Genomic DNA, 23,240 nt, shown 5'->3' with positions numbered 1-23,240 from the left:
ATTAGAATATAGAGAAGAAAGATCCATCGTGGTCTATATTTATCTGTGTATATGCAGGATGTCTTGACACCTTCAACTTCAAGCACTTAACAGGTGGAATATAACATAACATAACATAACATAAAAATTTATTTCTAGACTGCAATTACCTTAAAGTTCAATGCGGTTAACAAAAGATTAACTACAAAGCATAAGTCAAAGTGATGGATACATTAATATTAAGAACCAAGAAACTTAGGGCTCCTTTTACAAAGGTGAGTCAGCGTTTTTAGCGCACGCACAAGATTAGCCCGCGCTATAGCGTGTGCTAGCCGAAAAACTACCACCTGCTTAAAAGGAGCCCATAGAAAACAAGAAAGTCTTGAGTTGTTTCCTCTAGTGAAGATAAGAAATAGATGAGGATAAGAGCCGCTTAAAATCTTTGTCCCACAATGCAATCTGATTGAGTTCTATCGTGATAGCTTTATACCTATAGCCCTTGAATGGTGGAAAAACAAAGAAAGCTTTGGTAATATGTGAATAATGCGTAGAGGAATAACATAACAAGTCTCATGTAAGAAGGGACCTGACCCTTCAGTATTTTATAATACAGACATCCCAATTTAAAAAGAATTTGCGCTTCCGCAGGCAACCAGTGCAGTTTACGATAACAGTGTATGATGTGATCATATTTCCTCAGTCCATAAATGAGCCTAACTGCAGTATTATGGATTATTCGCAACTTCGTTAGGAATGTGCAACTCAGGACAATGAACGGAACGCAATTTTGGTAATAGAACATATGGCAGAATCCTACCCGCCAGGATGGTGGTTTTTATCCCCATGCTTTCCATGTTGTCCTGATGAGAAGATATTCGATGAGACCTGAAGATGATGATGATGGTGTTGCTTTTCCTGGCACATGCGCACATTTAAGCCTCTTTTTCTGGCATATTCTGCACATGTGCCGATCGCTATCACTAGTGACTCATCACATGAAAATTTAGCGACCCATTGTGAAACTCATTTGCATACATTTTTTTTGAGAATCACTCATCTTTTTGAAATCATTACAATAACAGCCGCAGCAAGGGCCTGTCAGATTTTACAAGAGAACATTCCAGAATCTTCCCCTAAGATTTGGGAATCAATCTCATTTGGTTTCTAGTCAGGTTGTATTTGTCAGTGGATAGTAGTTCGATTCGTTTCATTATATAGTCTGATGTCTCGTCATGGAAGGTAAAAAAAAAAAAAATCTGTGTGCTTAGTTTGAATATATTCCTTGCTTCAAAGGGGAGTCAGTGTAATTTGAGATGTAGGAATGTAACGTCTTCATATCTTGTTGCTGAGAAAATAAGTCTTGCTGCTATATTTTGATTTGATCTAGTGCACTTATGCTTCTCTTACAGCACTGATCATCCATCGCAAAGCCTCTCATTAGATGACATGAGAAAAAATTTTCAGTACCCGCCAATAGACAAAAATGGTAAGTATAGTAGTCGCCCAAGCTTTCCCAACCTGAGCACCCTGTCCAAAGGCCTCATGGACAAAGACCCTCATCCCCCATGTACCTACTGGAGTTCTCCCTGGTGTTCAGTGGGAATGGGCAGGAGCAAACACCAAGCAATTGATCCTATTAAAAAAAAACCCAACCTCAATTAAACTCAGTGTCTCAATATCTTATTACTATTAGTCCATTTTTTATTCTTTTTTTCTGCAACTGATCATAAGTAATCAAAAATTTTTCAATAATTGAGGCAATCAAAACTTTTCCACTTATCTTCCAAGGAAGCTTTTTTGTTACACTGAGGTCCTTTTTCCTCCATTTATTTGAAAATTAAGAAAGAGGCTGATTAGTTTCAGTATAAGTGAGAAGATTTTTTTGGGGTATCTTCTTTGCTTTAATCTTCTCTAACATTGTCATGGAATCGCTAGATCCATGGAGAAGGGGTCATCAAATTAACAGGATATACAGTCTGGGCTGAAGAAATGAACATCCAGATATTATCCATATAAAAAGAGGAGGCTAGGCTGGGGGAGGGGCAAGGTGATACCATTTAGGGCTATTGTCAGTAATTGGCACCCAAAGCTTGGCACCAGGGTGGTCTGTGCTAAGCTAATATTCCGTAAAAGGCGCGTTTCATGAAGTATCTTTTATAGATTACTAAGTTAGTGTGCATTTCCTGTCAGTGTAGTAGCGCAGTAAGGGGGGGGGGGCAGGGGGACAGACCACCTCAGGTGCTGTCTTCACAGGGGACGCTGGTGGGAGCAACATCTTCCACTTGGCTCCTCACGCCAGCCTCGGCTCCATTCCGATGTTACTTCCTGGTCACAGGACAAGGATGTGACATCGGGAGCTGGTGGAAGGTGCTGCTCTTGACAGCAAACACATCAAGAGGTAATCGGAGGGGGGGGGGGTGCTCTCAAGTGGCTGGGAAGAGTTTAGGAGCGTATGGTGCATCGAAGCCAGGCGACACCACACCCAGGCCCCAACCCCCCTCGCCACACCACTGTGTGGGTATGAGCATTTGTGTCTGTCAAAGGCTGGTGTAAATGTCCATGCCCAAAGCATGGCAGGCACCCAAATGCAGGTATTGTATAATATCTTGACTAATTTGTGGGAACACCGCTCACTTGCCCATGCCCCTCCCATTGCCATACCTCCTTTAGAATTGCGCACTTTGAATTTAGGCATGCTTGTTATAAAACAGGACATAGGAAATCTATGTGCAACTCCTAATTAGTGCTAATTAAGTGCATGTTAACTCCAATAATTGATAGCAACTAAGTGACTAACTAGATTACGTGCAGATCTCTGATCCGGACCCAAATTTGTGCAACCTAAATAGAATCCAGGGGTTTGAGGCTAATTCATTGTTAAACCAATAAATTATCTGTTTAATTTTGGCCTTCCATTATTGAGATGGTTGGGAAAATCCACTGCTTATTCCTAGGATAGGCAGCATAAAATCTATTTTACTACTTGGGATCTAGCTAGGTACTTGGGACCTGGATTGGCCACTGGTGGAAACAGGATACTGGATTTGATGGACCTTTGGTCTGTTCCAGTATGGCAATTCTTATATTCTTAATAATAGGCCTAAATTAAACAGATTTATTTATTGGGATTTATTAACCACCTTTATGAAGTGATTCACCGATGACAATGTACATCAAGTTTAAAGTCAGGTAATATAAGAATTTTCCCTATCTGTCCTGGCAGGCTCAAAATCTAACTTGTACCACCCTCCCTGCCAGGCTCTGCACCCTGTCCAACCTCCCTGCCCTGTTTTCTCTCTCTCCCAATGTCCTGCAGGCCTCCACTGAGCCTGCCATATGGCCTGGTGGTCCAGCGGTAGGCCGGGACAGGAGGGATCCCTCCCGTCTCCGGTCCTGGCTGACTCTTGACAATTTTTTTTTTTTTTTACCTCCCTTCCACCTCCCCCCGTGTACCTTTTTGAATCCCTGGTGGTCCAGCGGTGTACCAGGCAGGAAGGAGCGAGCTTCTGCATTCCTGCCCTGCACTGAGCCCCTCCATGAATGGCTGACTCAAGTTCTCGTGGCCCAGCGATGTACCGGGCAGGAGCAAGCTTGTGGCGCTCTTGCCCGGCCCTGAGCCACTCCCGGAATGGCTGCCGTCAGTTCTCACGAGTCCCGCAATAACTGGTGGCAGCCATTCAGCGAGTGGCTCACACTGGGCAGGAGTGCATAAAGCTCACTCCTGCCCAGTACACCGCTGAACCGCAAGAACTCACAGCAGGCATTCAGAGGTGCTCAGCCTGAGGCAGGAGCGCAGAAAGCTTGCTCCTGCCCGGTACACCGCTAGACCACCAGGGATTCAAAAAGGGAGGCAGGAGGGAGGTAAAAAAATTGTCAGTCGGTCGGGACAGGAGATGGAAGGGATCCATCCTGTCCTGGCCCAGTGGGTCATATGGCAGGCCAGCAGAGGGGGGGTATGGGTGGGTGCTGACCTGAATATAACATGACCTCCATTTATGGGACATTTTTTGGGCTCAAAAATCTAATCTTATATTCGAGTATATACGGTATATAAAATTAAGCACCCACACTTAATTTTATCTGACAGCCACTCTGACAGAATTTGAGGCTCTTATTTCTAAAGTCACTGGCCAGGAAACATGTGTTCACAGATAACCTTTTTTCATGTGGTTTTATTTTACCCAGGCTATGTGTCTGATCCCATGAGCACCATGCGCTTCCATTCCTGCAGCAACAGTGGCAGCTTTGAAGACAGCAGTTGACGATCCTTATCTTGGACTGAAAGTGGTATTTTCAAATACGAGTTACTAGTGGCAATCCTCTTATTAGGGCTGGATGCTTTCAGCGATAACACGGTAGACTTTGTTGTTACCATATTGAATCTTTACTTATAATAAAGATCCAGTTTGGAAACATTCTCCTTTTCCCCACTTGTTTGTCTCCTGGTTTAATTGAGGTAGGTCTTGTCAGATGAACCTGATTAATTTATTTGAATGAGTGGCCAAAGAGTTCAATCAAAGGAAAGTACCAATATACTTAGATTTCAGCAAAGCTTTTGACCCACTTCAGCATCAATGAACTCCACTCAGCTGATAAGTCCTTCCTATTTGTGCCCTTCTCTTCAACTGCCAACTCCAGACTCAATCCCTTCTGCCTTGCTGCGCCATATGTTTGGAACAAGCTGCCTGAATTCCTGTGGCAGGCTCTGTCTCTGGCAGTGTTCAAGGCCCAATTAAAAGCCCACCTCTTTGAGAGTGCTGTTGACTCCTAACTCCTCTCACCTTGGGTTCTGCATCCCCTGCCCTCTATGTCATGTCTTGTCTGTCCAAGTTAGATTGTAAGCTCTTCTGAGCAGGGACCATTTACAAATGTCAAAATTTACAGTGCTGCGAATGCCTTTCAGTGCTATATAAGTGATAACTAGTAGTAGTAATAATTTATAAACAACCGAGAACTCTTGGTATGGGTCCCAAGTGACTGACTGGGTTAGTAATTGGTTGAATGGGAGATGACTAAGCACATTAAAAGATGCATAACATTACATTACATTAGTGATTTCTATTCCGCTTGTGCCTTGCGGTTCTAAGCGGATTACATTAGAAGATGGCTGGTCATTTCCAGGCGATGACAATACAATTCTTTACATTACTTTACAAACTTTGCATACCTAACTTTACATAACTTTTCGTACATAACTTTACAAAACTTTACGTGGAATTACTTTGCATTACTTTACATTATCTTTACAGTACTTGCATAACTTACATTACATTATTTTACATAGCCTAACTTTATATTACAGAAAAGCTAGAATCTGTTTTTAAGTTGTTATATCTGACGTTTTGAGATATTTGGAGGAAACAGTGTTTCTAGATATGAATTGACTTATCGTCAATTGCGACTAGATTAGATGTTGCCTGTGGAGAGGAATTGCAGGAGGTTGCGAAGGGTGAGAGGATGATGGTAGATTATATTGTTGGGATGTGTTTTTTGAATAGAATGGTTTTGATATCTTTTCGAAACGCTTTATAGTCAGTAGTTGTGATCAGCAACTTGGATATAGTGGGGTCAATTTTCGCGGCCTGTGTAGCAAGTAGGTTGTCATATAGTTTTTTGCGTCTTGTGCCTTTGAGTGGGGGGTAGGTGAATAGGATCTGGGTTCTCCTTATTCTAGATGAGAGGTTTCGGTTTAGGCGGCTGTTTAGGTAGAGAGGTGCTGTTCCGTTTAGTGCTTTGAATAATAGACAGTATAGTTTGAATTGGGTTCTTGCTTGTATCGGTAGCCAGTGAGAGTCGAGATAGGCATTAGTGATGTGATCATATTTTCCTAGCGAATAGATGAGTCTGAGAGCTGTGTTCTGTACTGTCTGTAATTGTTTGATCATGTAAGTGGGGCATGGTAGATAAAGGCTGTTGCAGTAGTCTACAAGTCCTAGCACAAGTGATTGGACTATGATCCTGTAATGTACTTTGTCAAAGAATTTTCTTATTTTCCGCAGGTTGCGCATGGTGTAGAAAGCTTTTTGGATAGTTTTGTTGGTATGAATCTGCATTGTGCAGCACCTGTCTATCGTTACTCCCAGAATTTTGAGCGCGGGCTGTATTGGGTATTTGATTGCATTTGCCACCAATTCAGTTAAGGTTGGTTCTTTGTCTTTTTCTAGCAGAAGGAATTTGGTTTTATCCGTGTTCAATTTCAGTTTGTGGTTCGTCATCCATGATTCTACAGTTTCCAATGTTGTTTTCAGTCGTCCTGATGAATTGGGGTCTTGAATATTGAAGGGGAGAAGGATTGTTATGTCGTCTGCGTAGCTGAATGATACTATATTTAGGGTGTCTAGGGTGGTGCCTAGTGAGGATACGAAGAGGTTGAAAAGTATGGGCGATAGTGGAGATCCTTGCGGTACTCCGGAGGGGTTTGACCAAGGGTCCGATATGAGATCTTTTGACTTTACTTTATATGTTCTAGTTTTAAGCCAGTTGAGTACCATACCTGAGATCCCTATGGCGTCTAGTATCTGGAGTAGTATGAAGTGATCTACTAGGTCAAAAGCTGCTGCGAGATCTAGTTGGATGATTAGTATCCTGTTTCCTTTACTGAGGTGTTGTCGGGCTATATCCATTAGAGATACAAGCAGTGTCTCTGTGCTGTGGTTTTTTCTGAATCCTGATTGTGATGTATGTATGTAGTATGTTGTGGTCTTCTAGGTAGTTGGAGAGGTATTGTGCTACAAGACCTTCTAGTAGTTTGACATATAATGGGATTGAAGCGATGGGTCTGTAGTTGGCTGGGTTATTGTTTGGGGCTTTGAGGTCTTTCGGTATGGGGGTGATGATTATCTCGCCTAGTTCTGCATAAGGGCATTATCGGTGGTGTGACGCAGAGATTGGCCCTTGGTCTGGTTCTTTTTAACATTTTTGTAAGCAACATTGTGGAAGGGCTGTTGGGCAAGGTTTGTCTCAACTCAGCCTTTTAAAGAACCTTTTATGGTGTGCCAGTTTTAATTATTTATTTAGATTTTTATCCCATCCTCCCAGAAGCTCTGAAAGGGTTACAACAGGACATTCACAACGTACGTTAAGGACTTGAGCAGTTACAAACAGGAGAATACAAAGGAAGTCTGAATGCATTTTTAGCGGAAGAGGAGAATTTTCACTGCTCTTAGGAAGGGGGATTGGGACTTGTATACCGCCTTTTTGTAGTTTTACAACCACACTCAAAGCGGTTTACATACAGGCACTTCAAGCATTTTCCCTGTCTGTCCTGGTGGGCTCACAATCTATCTGATGGACCTAATGAAGGACATCATTGAGTTCAGAGATCTGATCTGAGTAGGCCATTTGGTCCATAGTCAAGGAAGAAAGTGGCTGAAGGAACGCTTGCTTGCAGTTTCCATTTTGAGAGTTGGTCTGCAGTAATGGAGCAGAAAGCAACAGGTAACTAGCAAGTGTGGTAGGCTAAATTTTAATATGTTCCTTCAATTTTATTTTATTTTTTTTGGAACTGCAAGTCCTAGAAGAACATCTGCCATTGAAATAGTATACAAGAAGAGCAGGATCAAAGATATGATTTAATTCACACTTTTAATTCAGTAATACGATCATTCTTGTGCTTGTAACACTGAAGAACATTAGGGAAACTTATCTTTTATGTACAGGACATGGCTATTGTACATGTGGAAATAAGTCAATTTTGGAATTAGCACATGTAATACACAACAGAGAATCCAACAGAGAATCAAAACAGAGAATCCAACGAGCACATACATACATTCACCATAGTTTCAAGTGCTGACATATAATATTTTTACAAATATAAAGCAAAGAGGCATGGTCATTATTTATTACAAATAAAACAAGATTTTTAAGTCATGGAAATGAACCAGGATATTTCTCATAGATCCTTCAAGAGGATTCAAAGTGCTTAGTGTAAACAAACAGAAAATATCCACAAGCTCCGTACAGCAGAAAAATACAAAGGTGCCCATTTACTAAGCTGCGATGAACACTAATATGTGCTTACCACAGGATGAGAACAATCACTCAGGTGTCCCATGGTAGTTTCTGGACTGGCGTGCACTTCTGACATGCTAATCGGTTAGTGCAGCTAGACTGCCGCATGCCAGCCGATTTCTCTGTGATTAGCACGGGAGCCCTTGCTATCTAGAAAATAGGTGTCAGTAATTACTCCCACACTAATGGTCGTGCGCTAAAGGGGACATTAGCATGTATTCATTCATAGAGGAAATGGGGAAATGCAACCACACAAAAGTGGCCTCACTGTGCAGAAAAACCTCACACTCGCTGGCCAATTTTTAGCTCAGCTTAATAAGAGGGCACAAAAATTTGTTAGAAATCATTAATTTAGGCATTATTATTTTTTGTTTTGTCTTATGTGCAGCCGAAAACAAACAAGCATAACAATGCAATACTTTGCAGGACTTACTTGGTGCCCCTTCTGGTATTTAGTGACACACCAAAAATTAAGGGGCCCTTTTATTAAGCTGTGACAAAAAAGTGGCCTTAGCGTGCTCTTACGTGCATATTTCCCACATGCTAACTTGGCTAACATGGCCAATTTTCCATTTTGGGCTTTAACGGCTATGTGTTGATGTTGCTAATAATGGCGCCTAAATGCATCTACATTGTAGGCACCATTCCTCATGATTGTCAATCAAATGCCAGGCATCCTTTATAGAATTGTGCCACTAGGCGGGATTCAATAAGGGATGCTTAGAAGTTGATTGTAGGCTCCACTCCTCGTAGTTGTCAATATCGGTATGCTTAGGCATCATTAGGCATCTTAAGAGGTAGGGGCTGGTACATTAGGCCAGGTTTTACTTGGCCTAATTTATTGGTGCCTAGCTCGGACGCCTAATAATAATAATAATAACTTTATTTTTATATACCGCCAACAATCTTGCGACTTCTAGACCTAAGTCAACCATGCCTATTCTACACATCTAACCATGCCTACTTTTCAGACAGGTGTCAGGCAACGGAGGGTGCTTTGACATAGGCGTCTCTAGGCATCCTACGAGTTCCGCACGGAACTCTTAATTGGTAATTTTTTTTTGATTGGCTGAAAACTGGTGCAGTCAATTACCAACAATGTTGCATTAGATAATAATAAGTTTGCTAATGATGAGTTGCACTAAGGGATAAACCGGAAAAGTAAGTATGAAATGGCAAGCCTCAAAGCCAGAAAACAAGCTTTTTAAATAGACCACAATTAGGATCAAAAGCCCAGCTCATATCACTGGCTGGCTCTTAATAGTCGGGAAAAACAGAACAGTAAAAAAAAAAACCTCCTATAAAAGGACAGGAGAAAAAGACTGTTCTACAAAAACCCAGACTCTATCATTCCAAATCAGAATCCCCTATGCAAATCATCTGCAGTTCATGAAAATGTCAGCAATCACAACGGATCTTTTTTTCCTGAAGCAGCAGGAAGCCACGAAACAAGGGGCCCCTGATGGGAATTGGTTCTCCTCTCTGGCTGGATGTATGGACTGTTGAAAATCAGGTACTTTGGATTAGATGTGAAGTTTCATCAACTCGACTGAAAATCTTGACTTTAAGATAAGTGCTTATTTTGCCTGAGAGGTTAATATTGACATTTTCTTGAACTGCAAATGATTTGCATAAGGGATTCTGATTTGGAATGATAGAGTCTGGGTTTTTGTAGAACAGTCTTTTTCTCCTGTCCTTTTATAGGAGTTTTTTTTACTGTTCTGTTTTTCCGACTGTTCAGAGCAAGACATTGGTATGAGCTGGGCTTCTGATCCCAACTGTGGTCTATTTTGAAGATAGGAGTCACTAGGCATCCTTGATTAGGGTACCCAGTGGCCCCTAATGTAGGTATCCTATACAGAATCCAGCCCTAAGGGTCATGTGCTAATCACAAGCTAATCGGTTAGCACAGTGCATCGCAAATTGTGTGCCACGAGATGCTGGGGAGGAGGAAAGGCGATGGTACTGGCTGACTGCCTACAGGACGTGCTTCTCGTGGCGAGAGGCACATCCTGCAGGCAATCACCCGATGCCAGCGCCTCTCCTTCTCTCTGTGCCTCTTCCAGCACCCCCACTGGTGGCTTAGGGCCCCATCTGGAGGGCCTTCACACATGCGCAGATGTCAACGTGACAATATCACGCATGCGCAAGACATCATTGCATTGATGTCCGCGCACTTCCAGAAGCCCTTGAGCTGTGGCCACCATGTTTAGTGTGCCGCGGCTTCACGTTTGAGAGACACTGGGTCAGCACATGGTAATGTGGCTTCTCTGATTAGTGCAAACACACTTACTCTCCACCCCTAGACCATGTCTCTTTGGTCAAGACATAAAATATATTTCTTAGTGTATAGGTTGTCTCAGTGCGCCCTGTGATAAGCCCTTTTGAGCTGCGCTAAGGACACATTAGTGCTTACTGCAACTTGGTAAAAGGACCCCTGTGCATGTAAAACCATTTCACACATTCTTTTTATCCATGCTAAGCAGAGATGTTAGAACTGGAGTGGGTTTCGCATGCAACATATTTTTGGATTTTTCAAATGTTTGAAAATTTTGTGGATACTAACTAGCAGGTATAAATGTGAGTAGGCCATTTCAGTGGGTAATTTTCAAAATAGAAACTATGCCCTATAAACTGATGTCACTTATGCACTTGCTGGCTGAGGTAAAAAAAAAAAAAAATCCCTAATGAATATGTATGATTAATATTTGCATGACTACGTTTATGGTATGCAGAGTTCTCTTACGCATATTTTCTGTAAACCGCTTAGAACCTAACGGATGTAGCGGTATATAAGAAATAAATTACATTACATTACATTAATTAGGGATACCCTGAAAACCGGAACCACTAGCAGTCCTTAAGGACTGGGAGTGAAAGATTAAAGTGCTAAAGTTTTGAATGAAAGGCACTGAATGCAAAGTTCCTTGGACAATAGAGAATGACACGGTGACAAAATTCATCACCGTTCCCGTCCCCGCGGATAACTGCGGGAAACCATCTTCATGTCATTCTTTAAGGAGAGAGGGAAGAATCAGAGTATGAATGGCCACAACCACTGACCCGCAAGCTTTGCTTTGAAGAATGCTGATGTAGAAGGATTGAAGATGAAATAGACACTACAGAATGACAGTCTCTGGTATCCAGAGCAGATATTGTGATGTCATAATGCCTCATTCCACCAGTGCCTAAGAGCCAATCACATCAGTGATGTCACAATGGCTTCATTATCCTTGGCTCACATAAGAATCAGAGTATGAATGGCCACAACCACTGACCTGCAAGCTTTGAAGAATGCGGGTGTAGAAGGATTGAGGTTGAATTAGACACTAGAAAATGACATGGGATTATTTCCCGCGGTTATCCGCGGGGACGGAAACAGTGATGAATTTTGTCATTCTCTATTGGACAACTTTTATTCAGTCACAGGCCAGATGAAACTCTGCTCAAATTTCACATCACTTAGGTTAAGCTAACATGGGTTATGGAGTTGGAAAAGGCAGTCTGCCTTCCCCTGTAATCCATTTTGCATAATCGTGAAATCATGTATTCTCCTCTTTCCTAGCTGGAGGAAGGCCATTTTCTCAGTGCAAATGCTAGCTTAACCACTAAGACCATGTTATATAAGAGTAGATTGCTTTTTTCTTACCATTGTTGTGCCTGGTTTTTGTATGAGATGGGATAATCTGGATCTAAAGTGAGATGTTTTTATGCATTATTGATAGTTAATCATTGATAGACGGTATAGCAAATGAAAAATAAACTTGGAAACATGAGTGACAAAGTATTTGTCATTGTGCAATCTGCACTCCATTTGCTCAATCTTAGCCAAAGCTAATTTAGATGTTGAGATTGTTGGGTTTTCTCCAAGTTCTAGATCTGAGCTTGCTTCAAAAGATGCCAATTTGTTTAACATCTCGACACATGCATAAAGTGCATGCCAACTCTAATACAGTAACATTATCAAATGTTAATACGCAGTGCAAACAGCAATATACTGAACAACAAACACATTGCAGACAAGAATCCATCACATTTCCAGCCCCCGCAGGTCTTTCACTCAGCTGTGACACAAGACTGATGGAAAGAAACATGTGTTGGCCTTCCTGAAGAAGGGTTCTGTACAGTCTCAAAAACTCATGCACATTATCATCTTTGGATAATTTTTTTTTTTCACGTTGATCCAGTTAGAGGTATCACAACCTGCAAAGAAACCAGTTTTCTGCAGGATTAATACGGTTGCTAGAATTCAATTCAAGAATTAATAGTGCACTGAAACAAGGTCACAGTAGGTTTCCTTCAGTGTAAACAGAGCTTCTTAGATATAAACAGTACTGGATATAAAATACATTCATTTTTTTTCCAGGTATATACATTCAGAAAGTTAAGTGGCAATCATGTGTAAATAGCAACATGTAAAAGCAAAAAAGAATAACATCATTCAAGAAAGCCAGAAAGTGGTGGGAAGGCCAGCAATCAACTGGGTTTATGACATCGCATCAAGACATAAAGAGGGCAGATTAGACAAGCATTATGATCTTTATCTGCCATGAAATTCCATGTGTCTATGCTTTCGGCGTCATCAGCGCCCACAACAGCAAATGTGGGATGAATCCTTGGGGCTCCTTTTACAAAGCTGCGCTAGCGGGATTAATGCATGTGACTTTTCATCATGCGCTAACCCCCGCGCTGGCCAAAAACTACTGCCTGCTCAAGAGGAGGCGGTAGCGGCTAGTGCATCTGGCAGTTTAGCGCATGCTATTACATGCGTTAAACCGCTAGCGCGCCTTTGTAAAAGGAGCTCTTGGTCAAGTCTGCCCATTATTATACCAGTCACAGTAAAGCAAGGCTCCATATACGTACTTGATATATTCATGGACACTAATTGGTAAGTAAAAAAAAAAAAAAAAATCTTATTTTCATATCAAACCCCCCCTCCGCTTTTACAAAAGCGTAGGGTGGTTTTAAGCGCCAGCCGCACGGTTACAGCTCCTATGCTCATAGGAATTCTATGAGCTGTTACCGCCCCGATAGGCGCTAAAAACTGCACTACGCTTTTGTAAAAGGGGGGTGGAATTTAGGTATGGAAAATGACAGCTATTATACTAACTTTCATATCATGTATTTTAAACATATTATAACTGTGTTTCCTTTGTTGAATATTCCCAATGAAATGTAAAGGTGCTCAAGAACAGTAAGAATGTCACACTAAATAAAAATGCAGTGACTTTCCAAATTCACAAAAGAAAAACCATAAAACACTTCTGCTGCTACATGAGAGCGTGAATTGCCAGGTCACTCAAATGCTTTCTTTTTCCGGATTTAGCATTTTCCAGGTGGTCAGGTATTGTTGACCTTGAGAGGAGTCTAGAAAAAAAGGCACTATATTAGAAGTAGTTAGTGCACATCCCTCCCCATGACAGAGTAATTATGGTTTATAGATGACTTGGGATGAAAGAAGACTAAAGATCTATCAGTTCAGCCTCTTGACTGTTTACCAGTTCCCTCCCATAATAATCTGGGAGGGGGGGGGTTGGAAACATTGTACATCTACAACTAATTCTGTATGGAACAGGAAGAAAAATAATAAATTGAAAGCACATAGAGAAATTGAGGAAATGCTGAGGTCTGCTCAGGGGATGGGCCCAAACAAAGAGCAGGAAGCTTGGGGGTAGCTGTACAATAGCAGCTGTCTCATTAAGAGCCAGAGGACAGCAGAGAGTTTAAGGCAACACATGGAATTGGTGAAGAAATGGTGTGTCCCTGCTCAGTAAAAATTTGTATGTCTGCTCTGGAGTTTGTGTGTATGTGGAAGGAGTGGATATTTTTGAAATACTATTTCCTGTAAATGCTTGATTTCATGAGAAATGCTGCAAATTAAACTTACTTATGGGCTGTTGAGCTGAGATGTGTACTGACAAAACTATAAAGCATATACAGCTGAGGTTGTGTGAGCTGTGGATCAAGAACTTATCTGATACCTGCTGGCTCTCATGATTTATTGAGATTTCTCAATTAAGTTTGGAGTTATATTTCAAAGGAAAATTGATAACTTTTAAAGTGTGTTTCAAAATTTCAAGATTCCCGTTGCTAAAAAGAAGTGTTAAGTACTGGGAAATAGAGAATTTTAATCTCTTCACTGATTCAATTCAGATTGCATAATATTATTGGTGTTTAAGCCAAATGTTTTGTATTTAATTTAGTATTCAGCTGTTTACCTGCCAGAAAGCATTCCTGCAGTCTTTTCTAATTACTAATCTGCTGAGCCCTTATCCAGTAAACACCACTGTGTGAAATTTGGAGAATCTAAAACTATTTTTTGAAAGATAAATGTTCTTCTGAGAACTGACGGTCTAGAACTTTAAGAGTGATCTCTTGTCTTGGAATTCTGAGAGATTCTGTAGTGCAGAGCTGTTTCCAGTTAGCATTCCAGATATACTGGCAGGCTGTGTGGGTCTGTGAGATAATTACTAAGGAGTTTCATTATTTCTGAATCGAAAATACCTGGATATGCAGATAAAGCTGAGGTTGCTCAGATATTGTGTGAATGTGTGTGTTGAAACTATGTGAGCTGATTTCATATCAGAAAAAATTTGGGGGGAGGGAAAGGGGTTCCTGGGAGAGTCAGCTTATGGCTGGCCATGGTCCGATATTCACCAGCACTTAATGCTGAGGCCTAGCTCTGCCTGCAGTGGTCAGCATTAAAAAAAAGTGCTGACCACTGCGAGCTGATTACTGATCGTAGTGACTTTAAGTGAGTGGCAACAAGCTTGGGAATGTTATCTGTTGAGTGGTGAGAAATTGCTGTGATTGTTATTTAGATGGGTTGGGTAACTATAGCTAGTTTGAGCTAGCAGTTTGGCAAAAGGGGTCAGAGTCTTCCCCTGCTTTCTGTCAGGTAAATATTCTCTCTGAAGCTCCTATGAGATTAGTGTGAATGGTGTTTGGTGGTGAGAGTTGGTACTGCATCATTTTGGGAGCTTTTCAGCAACAGTGACCTCTTTTCAACAGCAATGCTTCTCAACCCTCTCTTGGAGATACTGAGGGGGTGGACCATCTTGGACACTGCCTTGGTGGGACACCAGCACCTCTCCTCATTCCCCCAACCCCATACCTCCTCAAATCTTCACTGTTCGTGAGCAGTATCTGTCACTTCTTGTTTGTGGGGACCAGGAAGTTACATTAGAGGGAGGGATAAGGCCAGCATGAACAGTGGGTAGGAGATGCTGCTCACGGATGGCAAAGATTTGAAGAGGTACTGGGGGGAGGGCTGCAAGAATGGATGCATGGGGGGCTTAGAGAAGGATGCATTCAGGGGATGCATAGTATGGGGAAGGTTGCAAGGGGGGCACAAAACACAGCAATGCCAGGTGCATCTGCCCCAGGAACAAACTTCCCTCGTTACATCACTGTACTGGAGACACACCTAACCAGTCAAATTTTCAGGAAGATCACAATGAATATGCATGATATTTGGAGAACCATTGTATGCAAATATCTCTCAAGCATATTCACAGGGTAATCCTGAAAATTTGGCTGGCTGGGTATGCCATAAAAGAATGGTTGAGCAGCATTGTTCAAAAGGTTTAAAACAACCCTTTTGATTAAAATGCCAGTAGTTATCCAATTAAAAAGACACCAAAGGGCCTAATTGTTATTGGCCATTTGCATGCTCCCAGTACAGTGTGAGGCTTAAAACCAAAGAGTGAATGCTCTGATCCCCTGAGCTGAAAAGTACTAATATGCCATTACAACATTTATGGAAGCAGGCTACTTTATCTTAGAGCTACTTGGATATCAATTCAGAGCAGATCCATACGCAACCTGCCTTTCATACACATTTAAAATATAAGTACTGCACTGTATATCACTTCATTAGTCTAGTATATACTAACCATATTTCACTACTGTTGCAAATTCCATTTCATGCTTGTTTTTTTCTGATGTAGATGCTGCTTCCCTGATGTCAGACAAGTCCTTAAGCATAGAATTGGGTTCTGCCTTTCCTTTGTTTTCTGAGCAGGAAGGTGTCTCTTCTACACTAGTTTCTTCCCTTCCAGCCACATCTTCTAATGCGACTTTATTATCTATCTGTTCCTCCTTTTCCATGTTTTCCTGTCTGTTGGATAATCTTTCCTCCTCTGTCTCTGATGTTTCCTTTACGCTCTCTTTGGTGTTGGGTGCCATTTCTTCTGGACCTAAGTGTTCATCATCAATTATCTCTTTCAGAGTAGATAATTTCCCTGTAGGAATTGCTTTCTCTATTAATGCCTCCTTCATCTCAGATCCTCCTAGCTCTGCTTGATCAGATAACTGCTGTTCTGCAGACACTGTTACTCTCTCTACCTGCTCCCCTTCAAATACCATTTTTCCAACAGCTTCCTGTTGGTTTTGTACAATTTTTTCAGTTGAACTCTTATGCTCATATTCTGGTTCTTCAAACATTTCCTCGCCTTTATCTTCAGCTGTAATGTTTTTCTTGGCAGCTTTTCCTTCCGCTGCAGCATCTTCCTTTAATGATGTGTCCATAGCCATCAATTCTCTCTTTGGTGTTATTGCTTTGAATCCCTCATCCCCAACTGCTTCCTCCACTGTATCTTTCTTAATTGCTACTTCTTTTGTCAATTCCTCATACTTAGGTTCTACTTGCTTTACCTGCTCTTCCTCCTCTTCAGGTGATGCCTTTACTTCCTTCTCCTCATCTAGAACTATTCCCTCTGTAGCCTCATTCCTCTCAGATACTGTTCTCTCTCCCATTGCCTCCTCATGATGAACACACTGCTCTGCTGCTTCTTCCCCCTCCAGCATCAGTGCTTCTGCTGAATTCTGTCTTTGAAGCAATCTCGTTTTGGTACTCGCTTCCTCTTCTTCCTCAGACACTACTCTCTCTTTTAGCAGTTTTCTCTCAACCAGGTCCTCCTCCATTGTCACAACCTCATCTTCATCCCTCTCAGGAACTACTTTTTCTGGCACTGCCTCTCTCTCAGGTGTCCTTTCCTCTGATACCTTCTTTCTCTCAGGAACTACTTTTTCTGCTTCCTTATCTCTCTCAGGTGTCCTTTCCTCTGCTGCTTCCTCCCTTTCATGAACAACCTCATCTTCCTCACTCTCAGGAACTACTTTTTCTGGCACTTCCTCTCTCTCAGGTGTCCTTTCCTCTGCTACCTCATCCCTCTCAGGAACTACTTTTTCTGCTCCCTTATCTCTCTCAGGTGTCCTTTCCTCTGCTGCTTCCTCCCTTTCATGAACAACCTCATCTTTCTCACTCTCAGGAACTATTTTTTCTGGCACTTCCTCTTTCTCAGGTGTCCTTTCCTCTGATAACTCCTCCCTCGCAGGAACTACTTTTTCTGCTTCCTCCTCTCTCTCAGATATCCCTTCCTCCTTCTCAGAAACTACCTCTTGTCCTTCTTCCTCAGTGTCAGATATTGTTCCTTCTGCTTCTTTCTTTATCTGGCATAGGGTTTCTTCTTCTATCTCATCACTTTGATACACTGCTTCCTCTTGATCAGGCATTTCATCACTTGTAGACTTGAATTCTTCAAGTGTCCCTTCCCCCTCTCCCTCAACTGCAGCTTCCTCTATCTCCATTTCCCCTTTCCTTGCTGCTTCCTCAGCTGCTGCCTCCCGTTTCATAGATGCTTCTGTCTCTAGTTCTTCAGGTGTTGCTTCCATTGATTCCTTCTCACATTCATGTTCTATTGCTTTGGCTAGCTTCTCTTCATTGAATTCTAATAGTGTCTCAGTCAGCTTTTCCTTTTCAAGTGCTGCTTCTTCTTCCACATATTCCCCATTAGACAGAGCCTCTGCAGCTGCTGTTTCTCCTTCAAACTCTGTTAGCTCAGATTTTACATCCTTAACTAGTACCGCCTCCTCTTTCACAGTTTCAGCTTCCCCTGCCACCACTTTTTCAGATGTATCCTCATCCCTAGCTACTTCTGTTTCTTGTTCAAGTGTCGTGCTCTTCCTTATTTCAGTAGCTGTTTCCTGTATTGTCACTTCCTCCTCAGTTATGTATTCTTCCATGGTCTTGTCTCCTTTTATTGCTGCTTCCTTTACCAATTCTTGCAATTTGGATTCTGCTTCCACTGCTATTTCTTCTCCATCACTCATAAATGTTGTATCTGTATTGACGTCTGCTCCACAAGGTTTGTTGTCCACCACTATTTCCTTGGTCATCTTGTCTCCACTAGGCATTCCCTTTCTTTCATGAGATGCTTCATCTAACATCAGCTCTAGCTCAGTTCTTGCTGTGCTGGTCCTTACCTCAACTGCATTTGTTCTTGTTTCTTGTAACTCATAATTGCTTTTGTCTGAACTTATCTCTATTCCTTGATCCGCTTCTGCTAGAACTTCTGCCAGTTCATATGTCTTCTCTATTACTGACTCTTCTCTTTCAGTTGATGCTTCCTCAGCAGTTTCCTCTATTTGGGCTGTTTCTCTCCTTTCCCTTTTTGATGCTGATTCTTCTACCACTTCCTCCCACCACAAAAAAGTTGCTGCTCCTACTGCATTTTCCTGTTCATTTCCCGCTAATACTTCTTCTACTGTAACATAGCCATCCACAATCTCTCTTTTGAGAATTGTTTCACTGATCTCATCTCCCATGACCATTGCCTCAGACACTCTATCTACTGGCTCCTCAATTATTTTTCCATACTCATGTTTTGGCTCTTCAGCCAATCCAGTGGCTTTCTCAGCAGGCTCATCCCCATTGGTCATTGCCTCCTTAGTTGCTTGTTCTACCATAATTACTCCCTTAACTGCATTCTCGACTCCCTCATAGGAAGTGTCTTTTAGCATCGCAACATCCACAGGCGTCACAGTTTCAGGACATCTTGTCATCCCTTCATCACTGGATGCTGCCACTTCTACCGTCTCCTTCCCTAAAGCTCCTGACTTCTCAGCAACCACTTGCTCCCCAGCTTCTTCTTTTATATCTCCGTGCAGGTTGTTTGATTTCTTTAGAGTCTCATCCACCTTTGGTTGAGCTACAGTCATCTCTGTTTTGGATACTAGCAGTTCTTCTGCTATCCACTCCTCCTCTGAATCCACTTTTCTCTCTAGTAAATGAAAAAAAAAAAAAGAAAAAAGTTTTCCTAAATTAAAAATGCAGGTGCAACCTTAGCTGTACTTATACTGCAACTGGCAATATATCAAGATTTTATAAATAAAATGCAAAGCAGGAAATCGCTTTCAAAACACCTCATTATTTATATAATTTAACCGTTTAATTGGCAGATGGTGAAATGGCTGCTTTACGTAACTTGATATTGAATGAGAGCAACAATGCCAAAGGTAACAGGCATTTGGAGATGAAGATCTCCCATAAAAGCCATAGAAGACACATGTTGCTTCTGAGCAACAATGCCAAATATTTATTTTTATTTTATTTTCAGTTTTCTATACCATTCTCCCAGGAGAGCTCAGAATGGTTTACATGGGTTTTATTCAGGTCCTCAAGCATTTTTCCCTGTTGTCCCGGTGTGCTCACAATCTGTCTAATGTACCTGGGACAATGGAAGGGATTAAGTGATTTGCCCAGGGTCACAAGAAGCAGTGTGGGTTTGAACCCACAACCCTAGGGTGCTGAGGCTGTAGTTTTAACCACTGTGCCACACTTGAATTGAACACTGCACGTAGCATTATTCCAGGAAAAATAAGCTGGCATTATTCATCTGCCTGGGAGCACTGGACCACTAACGCACGGTCCAATGCTCCCAGGAGGTTAAAGGGGCTGGTGCATGAAAACAGAAGCTATCTTCCCATCCCCCTCAAGATACTCCAGACCTCCAAAAATTATTAATGTATGCTGTCAGTCTCACCCTCACCCTGCCTCATCCCTTACCTCACCTCACCCCTAACAAAGACCCATATCTCACCACCCCTTCTAGGCCCCCAAAGCCTACCTAAAGAATGCCTGGTGGTATAAGGGGTTTTAGGCAGAAGCAATCCCCTTGTTGCTCCTGCCCAGAACCCCCTACAACAATTTTCTAAAGAAAGTATTTTAATAAAATGGAAATAAGTAAACAATTCTTTTTTCTCCTTTCTGAACTTGCTAAATTTACTGTAACGTGTTCATTTTCCATCATACACAGAAAATAATAATCACAGTAAATCCCCATTTATTAGAAAGTTAATAATGAAACATCTTACCAGTTAAACCATAACCTGAATTAATTAAATTATCGTCTTCATCTGTACTTGAGTCACTTGGCTCAGGTTCTGAATTCACGTCTTCAGCAATAACAATTGCCTGTGCTATTTTCTCTTGCACTAATTTGCGATCTTTAGAAATATCAAAAAGATTACAAAATGGGCAAAGGAAAAACAGTGCGAGAACCACATGGAATAAAAAAAACATTCAATTATATTGCAATTTGTGATATGAATTTGTCACAGAAATTTACGAGTAACTCCAGAAACAAAACTTTTTTTCCCCCAAGAACTCTACAAATAGCGTTCAGGTTGTGCATTTTAAATTTTTTCCATTGCCTACTTTTTCGATTTTGGTCTGTGTCTATACAGCTTTCTTGGAGATGACTAAGGGAATAAAGATGTCACTGGAGCCACATTCGGGTTAATCACCTTTCCAAACAGTGTCGGATAGCAAGATTTCACAGGCTCACACATTCATAGTCCCTTTCTATCCAACACTGTTCTGAAAGGTGCAGCACTGTAACTTATCAAGTGAGAAGCGTGGAGGGCCATTTTTGATAAGAATGACTAAGTCCGATTTGGGCGTTTTCTGCAAGACATCCAAATTCAAAGGCTCAGAAACGTCCATGTTCGAATGGCGAAATGTTAGACGTCCCCAAAATTTTATTTATTTATTTTTTTTTAGAAAATTGCTTACTTGAACATCTTGACCAACAGGACATCCAAAGGATGTCAAACCTTAAGATGCCTATCTTTATATCCCATTTTTAACCATAATTCATCCAAGTCCAAAACATCCAAACCCAGATCATTTGGATGTGGGAGGGCCTAGCACTGTAATGGACTGGCCGCATAGACATCCCAACAGAGCAGTGGGACACCTTAAAGGGCACTGATGTGAACTTCACATAAAGGGTGCCAGATATACATCCCATCATATACCCCTTATTATTTATGGTGAGCCCCCAAAACTTATTATACCCACCTGTCCAATAGCCCTTATGGCTAGAGGGGGCACCTATATGGCAGTAGAGTAGGGTTTTGGTGGGCTCACACTTTCCATCATAAATGTAGTGGTTAGAGTGGCTTAAGGGCCTGGGTCCTCCTCTCTATGGTTCACTAGCCCACCCACTAGGCTACTTAAGGCATCTGTGTGCTACTCTACTAGGCTTTCTCATACCAAGTGCTGCTGTTCTAGAGACAGTTATGTATTGTTTCATTCAGATCTTTGTGGAGTTGGAAGGGGTTAGTGACCACTGGGGGAATGTGGGAGGGTGATTACTTAATCCATCCAGTGGTCATCTGGTAAGTTTGGATACCTTTGTGGCACTTAGATGCTTCTAAAACAGACTAGCCCAAAATGTCTACATTCCAACGAGGACATCCTGGGAAAGGTTTGATTATCACTGCAAGACATCCAAGTCTAACCTGCCCAAATCCCACCCATAACACGCTTGTCAAAATGTCCCCTAAACCTCTGGATGCACAGTGGGCAAAATGCCTCACTAGACGTCCAGAAAGACAGCTTCAAAAATTGGCACTTGGACATCCTGGCGATTTATGACAGTTTTTGGACATCTTTGTTTTTTGATTATGAGCCCCTTAGTGTTTTATGAAAACATATTTCAGCTGATATTCAGCTCACAGTGGACAGCAGTTTTTGTCTGCCGACAACACTAAAACTGGAAATGCGATGCTAGGCCCTGTGCGAGCTTCAGCAATGATTTTCTGGATTTTTAAAAGCTGGCTAGTTACATGCCTGTTTAAGTCAATATTCAGGCTTAACTGACCACAGGCTAGTGCATAAAGACATGTGGTCCTATTCAGAGCCGGTTAGCTCTGAATATTGGGAGCTAACAATAGTCTGCCCCTGAAACGCCCCCCAGAATGTCCCCGATGTAGTCAACTTCCACTTCAGTACTAACCAGTTATTTTCAGTAGAATGTGAGAGCAGCTATCCAGGTTGGCCTAGGGTTTAGTCAGATACAGTGGAGGCAGTTGAAATTGGACATGTTCAATAAAGGAAAGAACTTTCCAACCTTTATTCCACATGCAATGATAGTCGGTGACTCTGCAGTTAGAGAACAGTAATAGGAGTCCGTAACTCCTGAACCGGTTATTCCACAGGTCAGAGAACAGTGGCAATTTCAGAAATCCTGAGCCTGTTGCTCCACAGGTTAGAGGACAGTGATAAGTTTAAAGAAAACTTTCAACCTTAGTACTGGGCTTCTTTACTGTAGGTCCGGCAAAATACATAGCTGCCCCAGCTGATACACTGGCCCTGCAGGAGTTCCTCTAACAGACAGTTCAAGTTTCTGACCAGCCTAAAATGTAAATCAAAAGAAAAGGAAAAAACCCTTTTCTTTTAAACCCTTAAGGTTTTACCTCCAGCAGTGTCTTTTAATAGCTTCAATTGGCCCACTTCTCTCTCTCTCTGGCTTCCTTTCTGCTCCTCTCTTCTTTGCCCTGCCTTTTATGTTTTCTATGGGCTGCTTCCTGGTCTCCTCCTCCTTTCCTCCCTTCCCCCACCCCCGGACAAAGTATTAGCTTTAGTGTGGCTGTTGCTTTGTAAAGGAGTCTCCAGCAGGGGGAGTGGCAATGTCCTATATACTCCCTCACATAGCACTAATTAGTTAAGTGTCACTGAAAATGACCAGATAGCTGTGTACAAGCAAGTTCACCAGTCGGTGGCCATTCTCAGCTGGTTAACTCACTTTGAATATCAGCTGGATTGAGTTTACTCACATAGAGAATTAAGGACCCCTGACTAGGCACTTGTTGAAACACAGCCATGTCCAGTCATCAATAAATTATTAACCTGAGTGTGGCTTCAGTGACTATTTTTTCATCATGGCTGTCTCTGCTTTTTTGTTCTCGCTGGTTTCTGCAGAATCTTTTTGTTCTCCTGTTTCTCTTTTATAGCTTTCTTACCATTCTCTCTTAGCTTCTTTTCTCTTCCTTCTCCAGTTTTTCTCCAAAATTACCAAGCTCACATATGAAATACTGAATTGGTGACACTATGTTGTCAGTAGGGGGTGCAAAGCTTTGGAATGCTTTGCCAGGAGCTCTGCACTTATGTGCAGTTAGGC

At 41.8% G+C, this 23,240-nt stretch overlaps 2 protein-coding genes across 13 annotated transcripts in view; one reads left to right on the top strand and one right to left on the bottom strand.

Moving 5' to 3' along the window:
• The window catches only part of LOC117346428 (serine/threonine-protein kinase TNNI3K), a 278,321-nt gene extending 273,767 nt beyond the window's left edge, over positions 1–4,554 (top strand). For 6 of the 7 annotated variants that reach the window (XM_033915967.1, XM_033915964.1, XM_033915961.1 and 3 more), the window contains 2 exons: positions 1,389–1,465; positions 4,165–4,552. In XM_033915967.1, coding sequence (XP_033771858.1) covers positions 1,389–1,465; positions 4,165–4,241 — 154 coding nt within the window. In that variant the 3' untranslated portion in view covers positions 4,242–4,552. Of the gene's footprint in view, positions 1–1,388; positions 1,466–4,164 lie in introns of all 7 variants that reach the window. The other variant, XM_033915962.1, reaches the window with a different exon arrangement.
• A 7,601-nt stretch (positions 4,555–12,155) lies between these two features.
• ERICH3 (glutamate rich 3) overlaps positions 12,156–23,240 on the bottom strand; it is a 129,509-nt gene continuing 118,424 nt past the window's right edge. For all 6 annotated transcript variants that reach the window (XM_033916398.1, XM_033916397.1, XM_033916400.1 and 3 more), the window contains 3 exons: positions 20,149–20,280; positions 15,888–19,055; positions 12,156–13,359 (listed from right to left, as the gene is read on the bottom strand). In XM_033916398.1, the coding sequence (XP_033772289.1) occupies positions 13,292–13,359; positions 15,888–19,055; positions 20,149–20,280 (3,368 nt within the window). In that variant the 3' untranslated portion in view covers positions 12,156–13,291. The remainder of the gene's footprint in view (positions 13,360–15,887; positions 19,056–20,148; positions 20,281–23,240) is intronic.

This window comes from Geotrypetes seraphini, chromosome 12 (assembly GCF_902459505.1).
Source record: "Geotrypetes seraphini chromosome 12, aGeoSer1.1, whole genome shotgun sequence".
Taxonomy (NCBI): Eukaryota; Metazoa; Chordata; class Amphibia; order Gymnophiona; family Dermophiidae; genus Geotrypetes; species Geotrypetes seraphini.
Note: the sequence above shows the minus strand (reverse complement) of the source record. Positions and strands in the feature narration are given on the sequence as shown.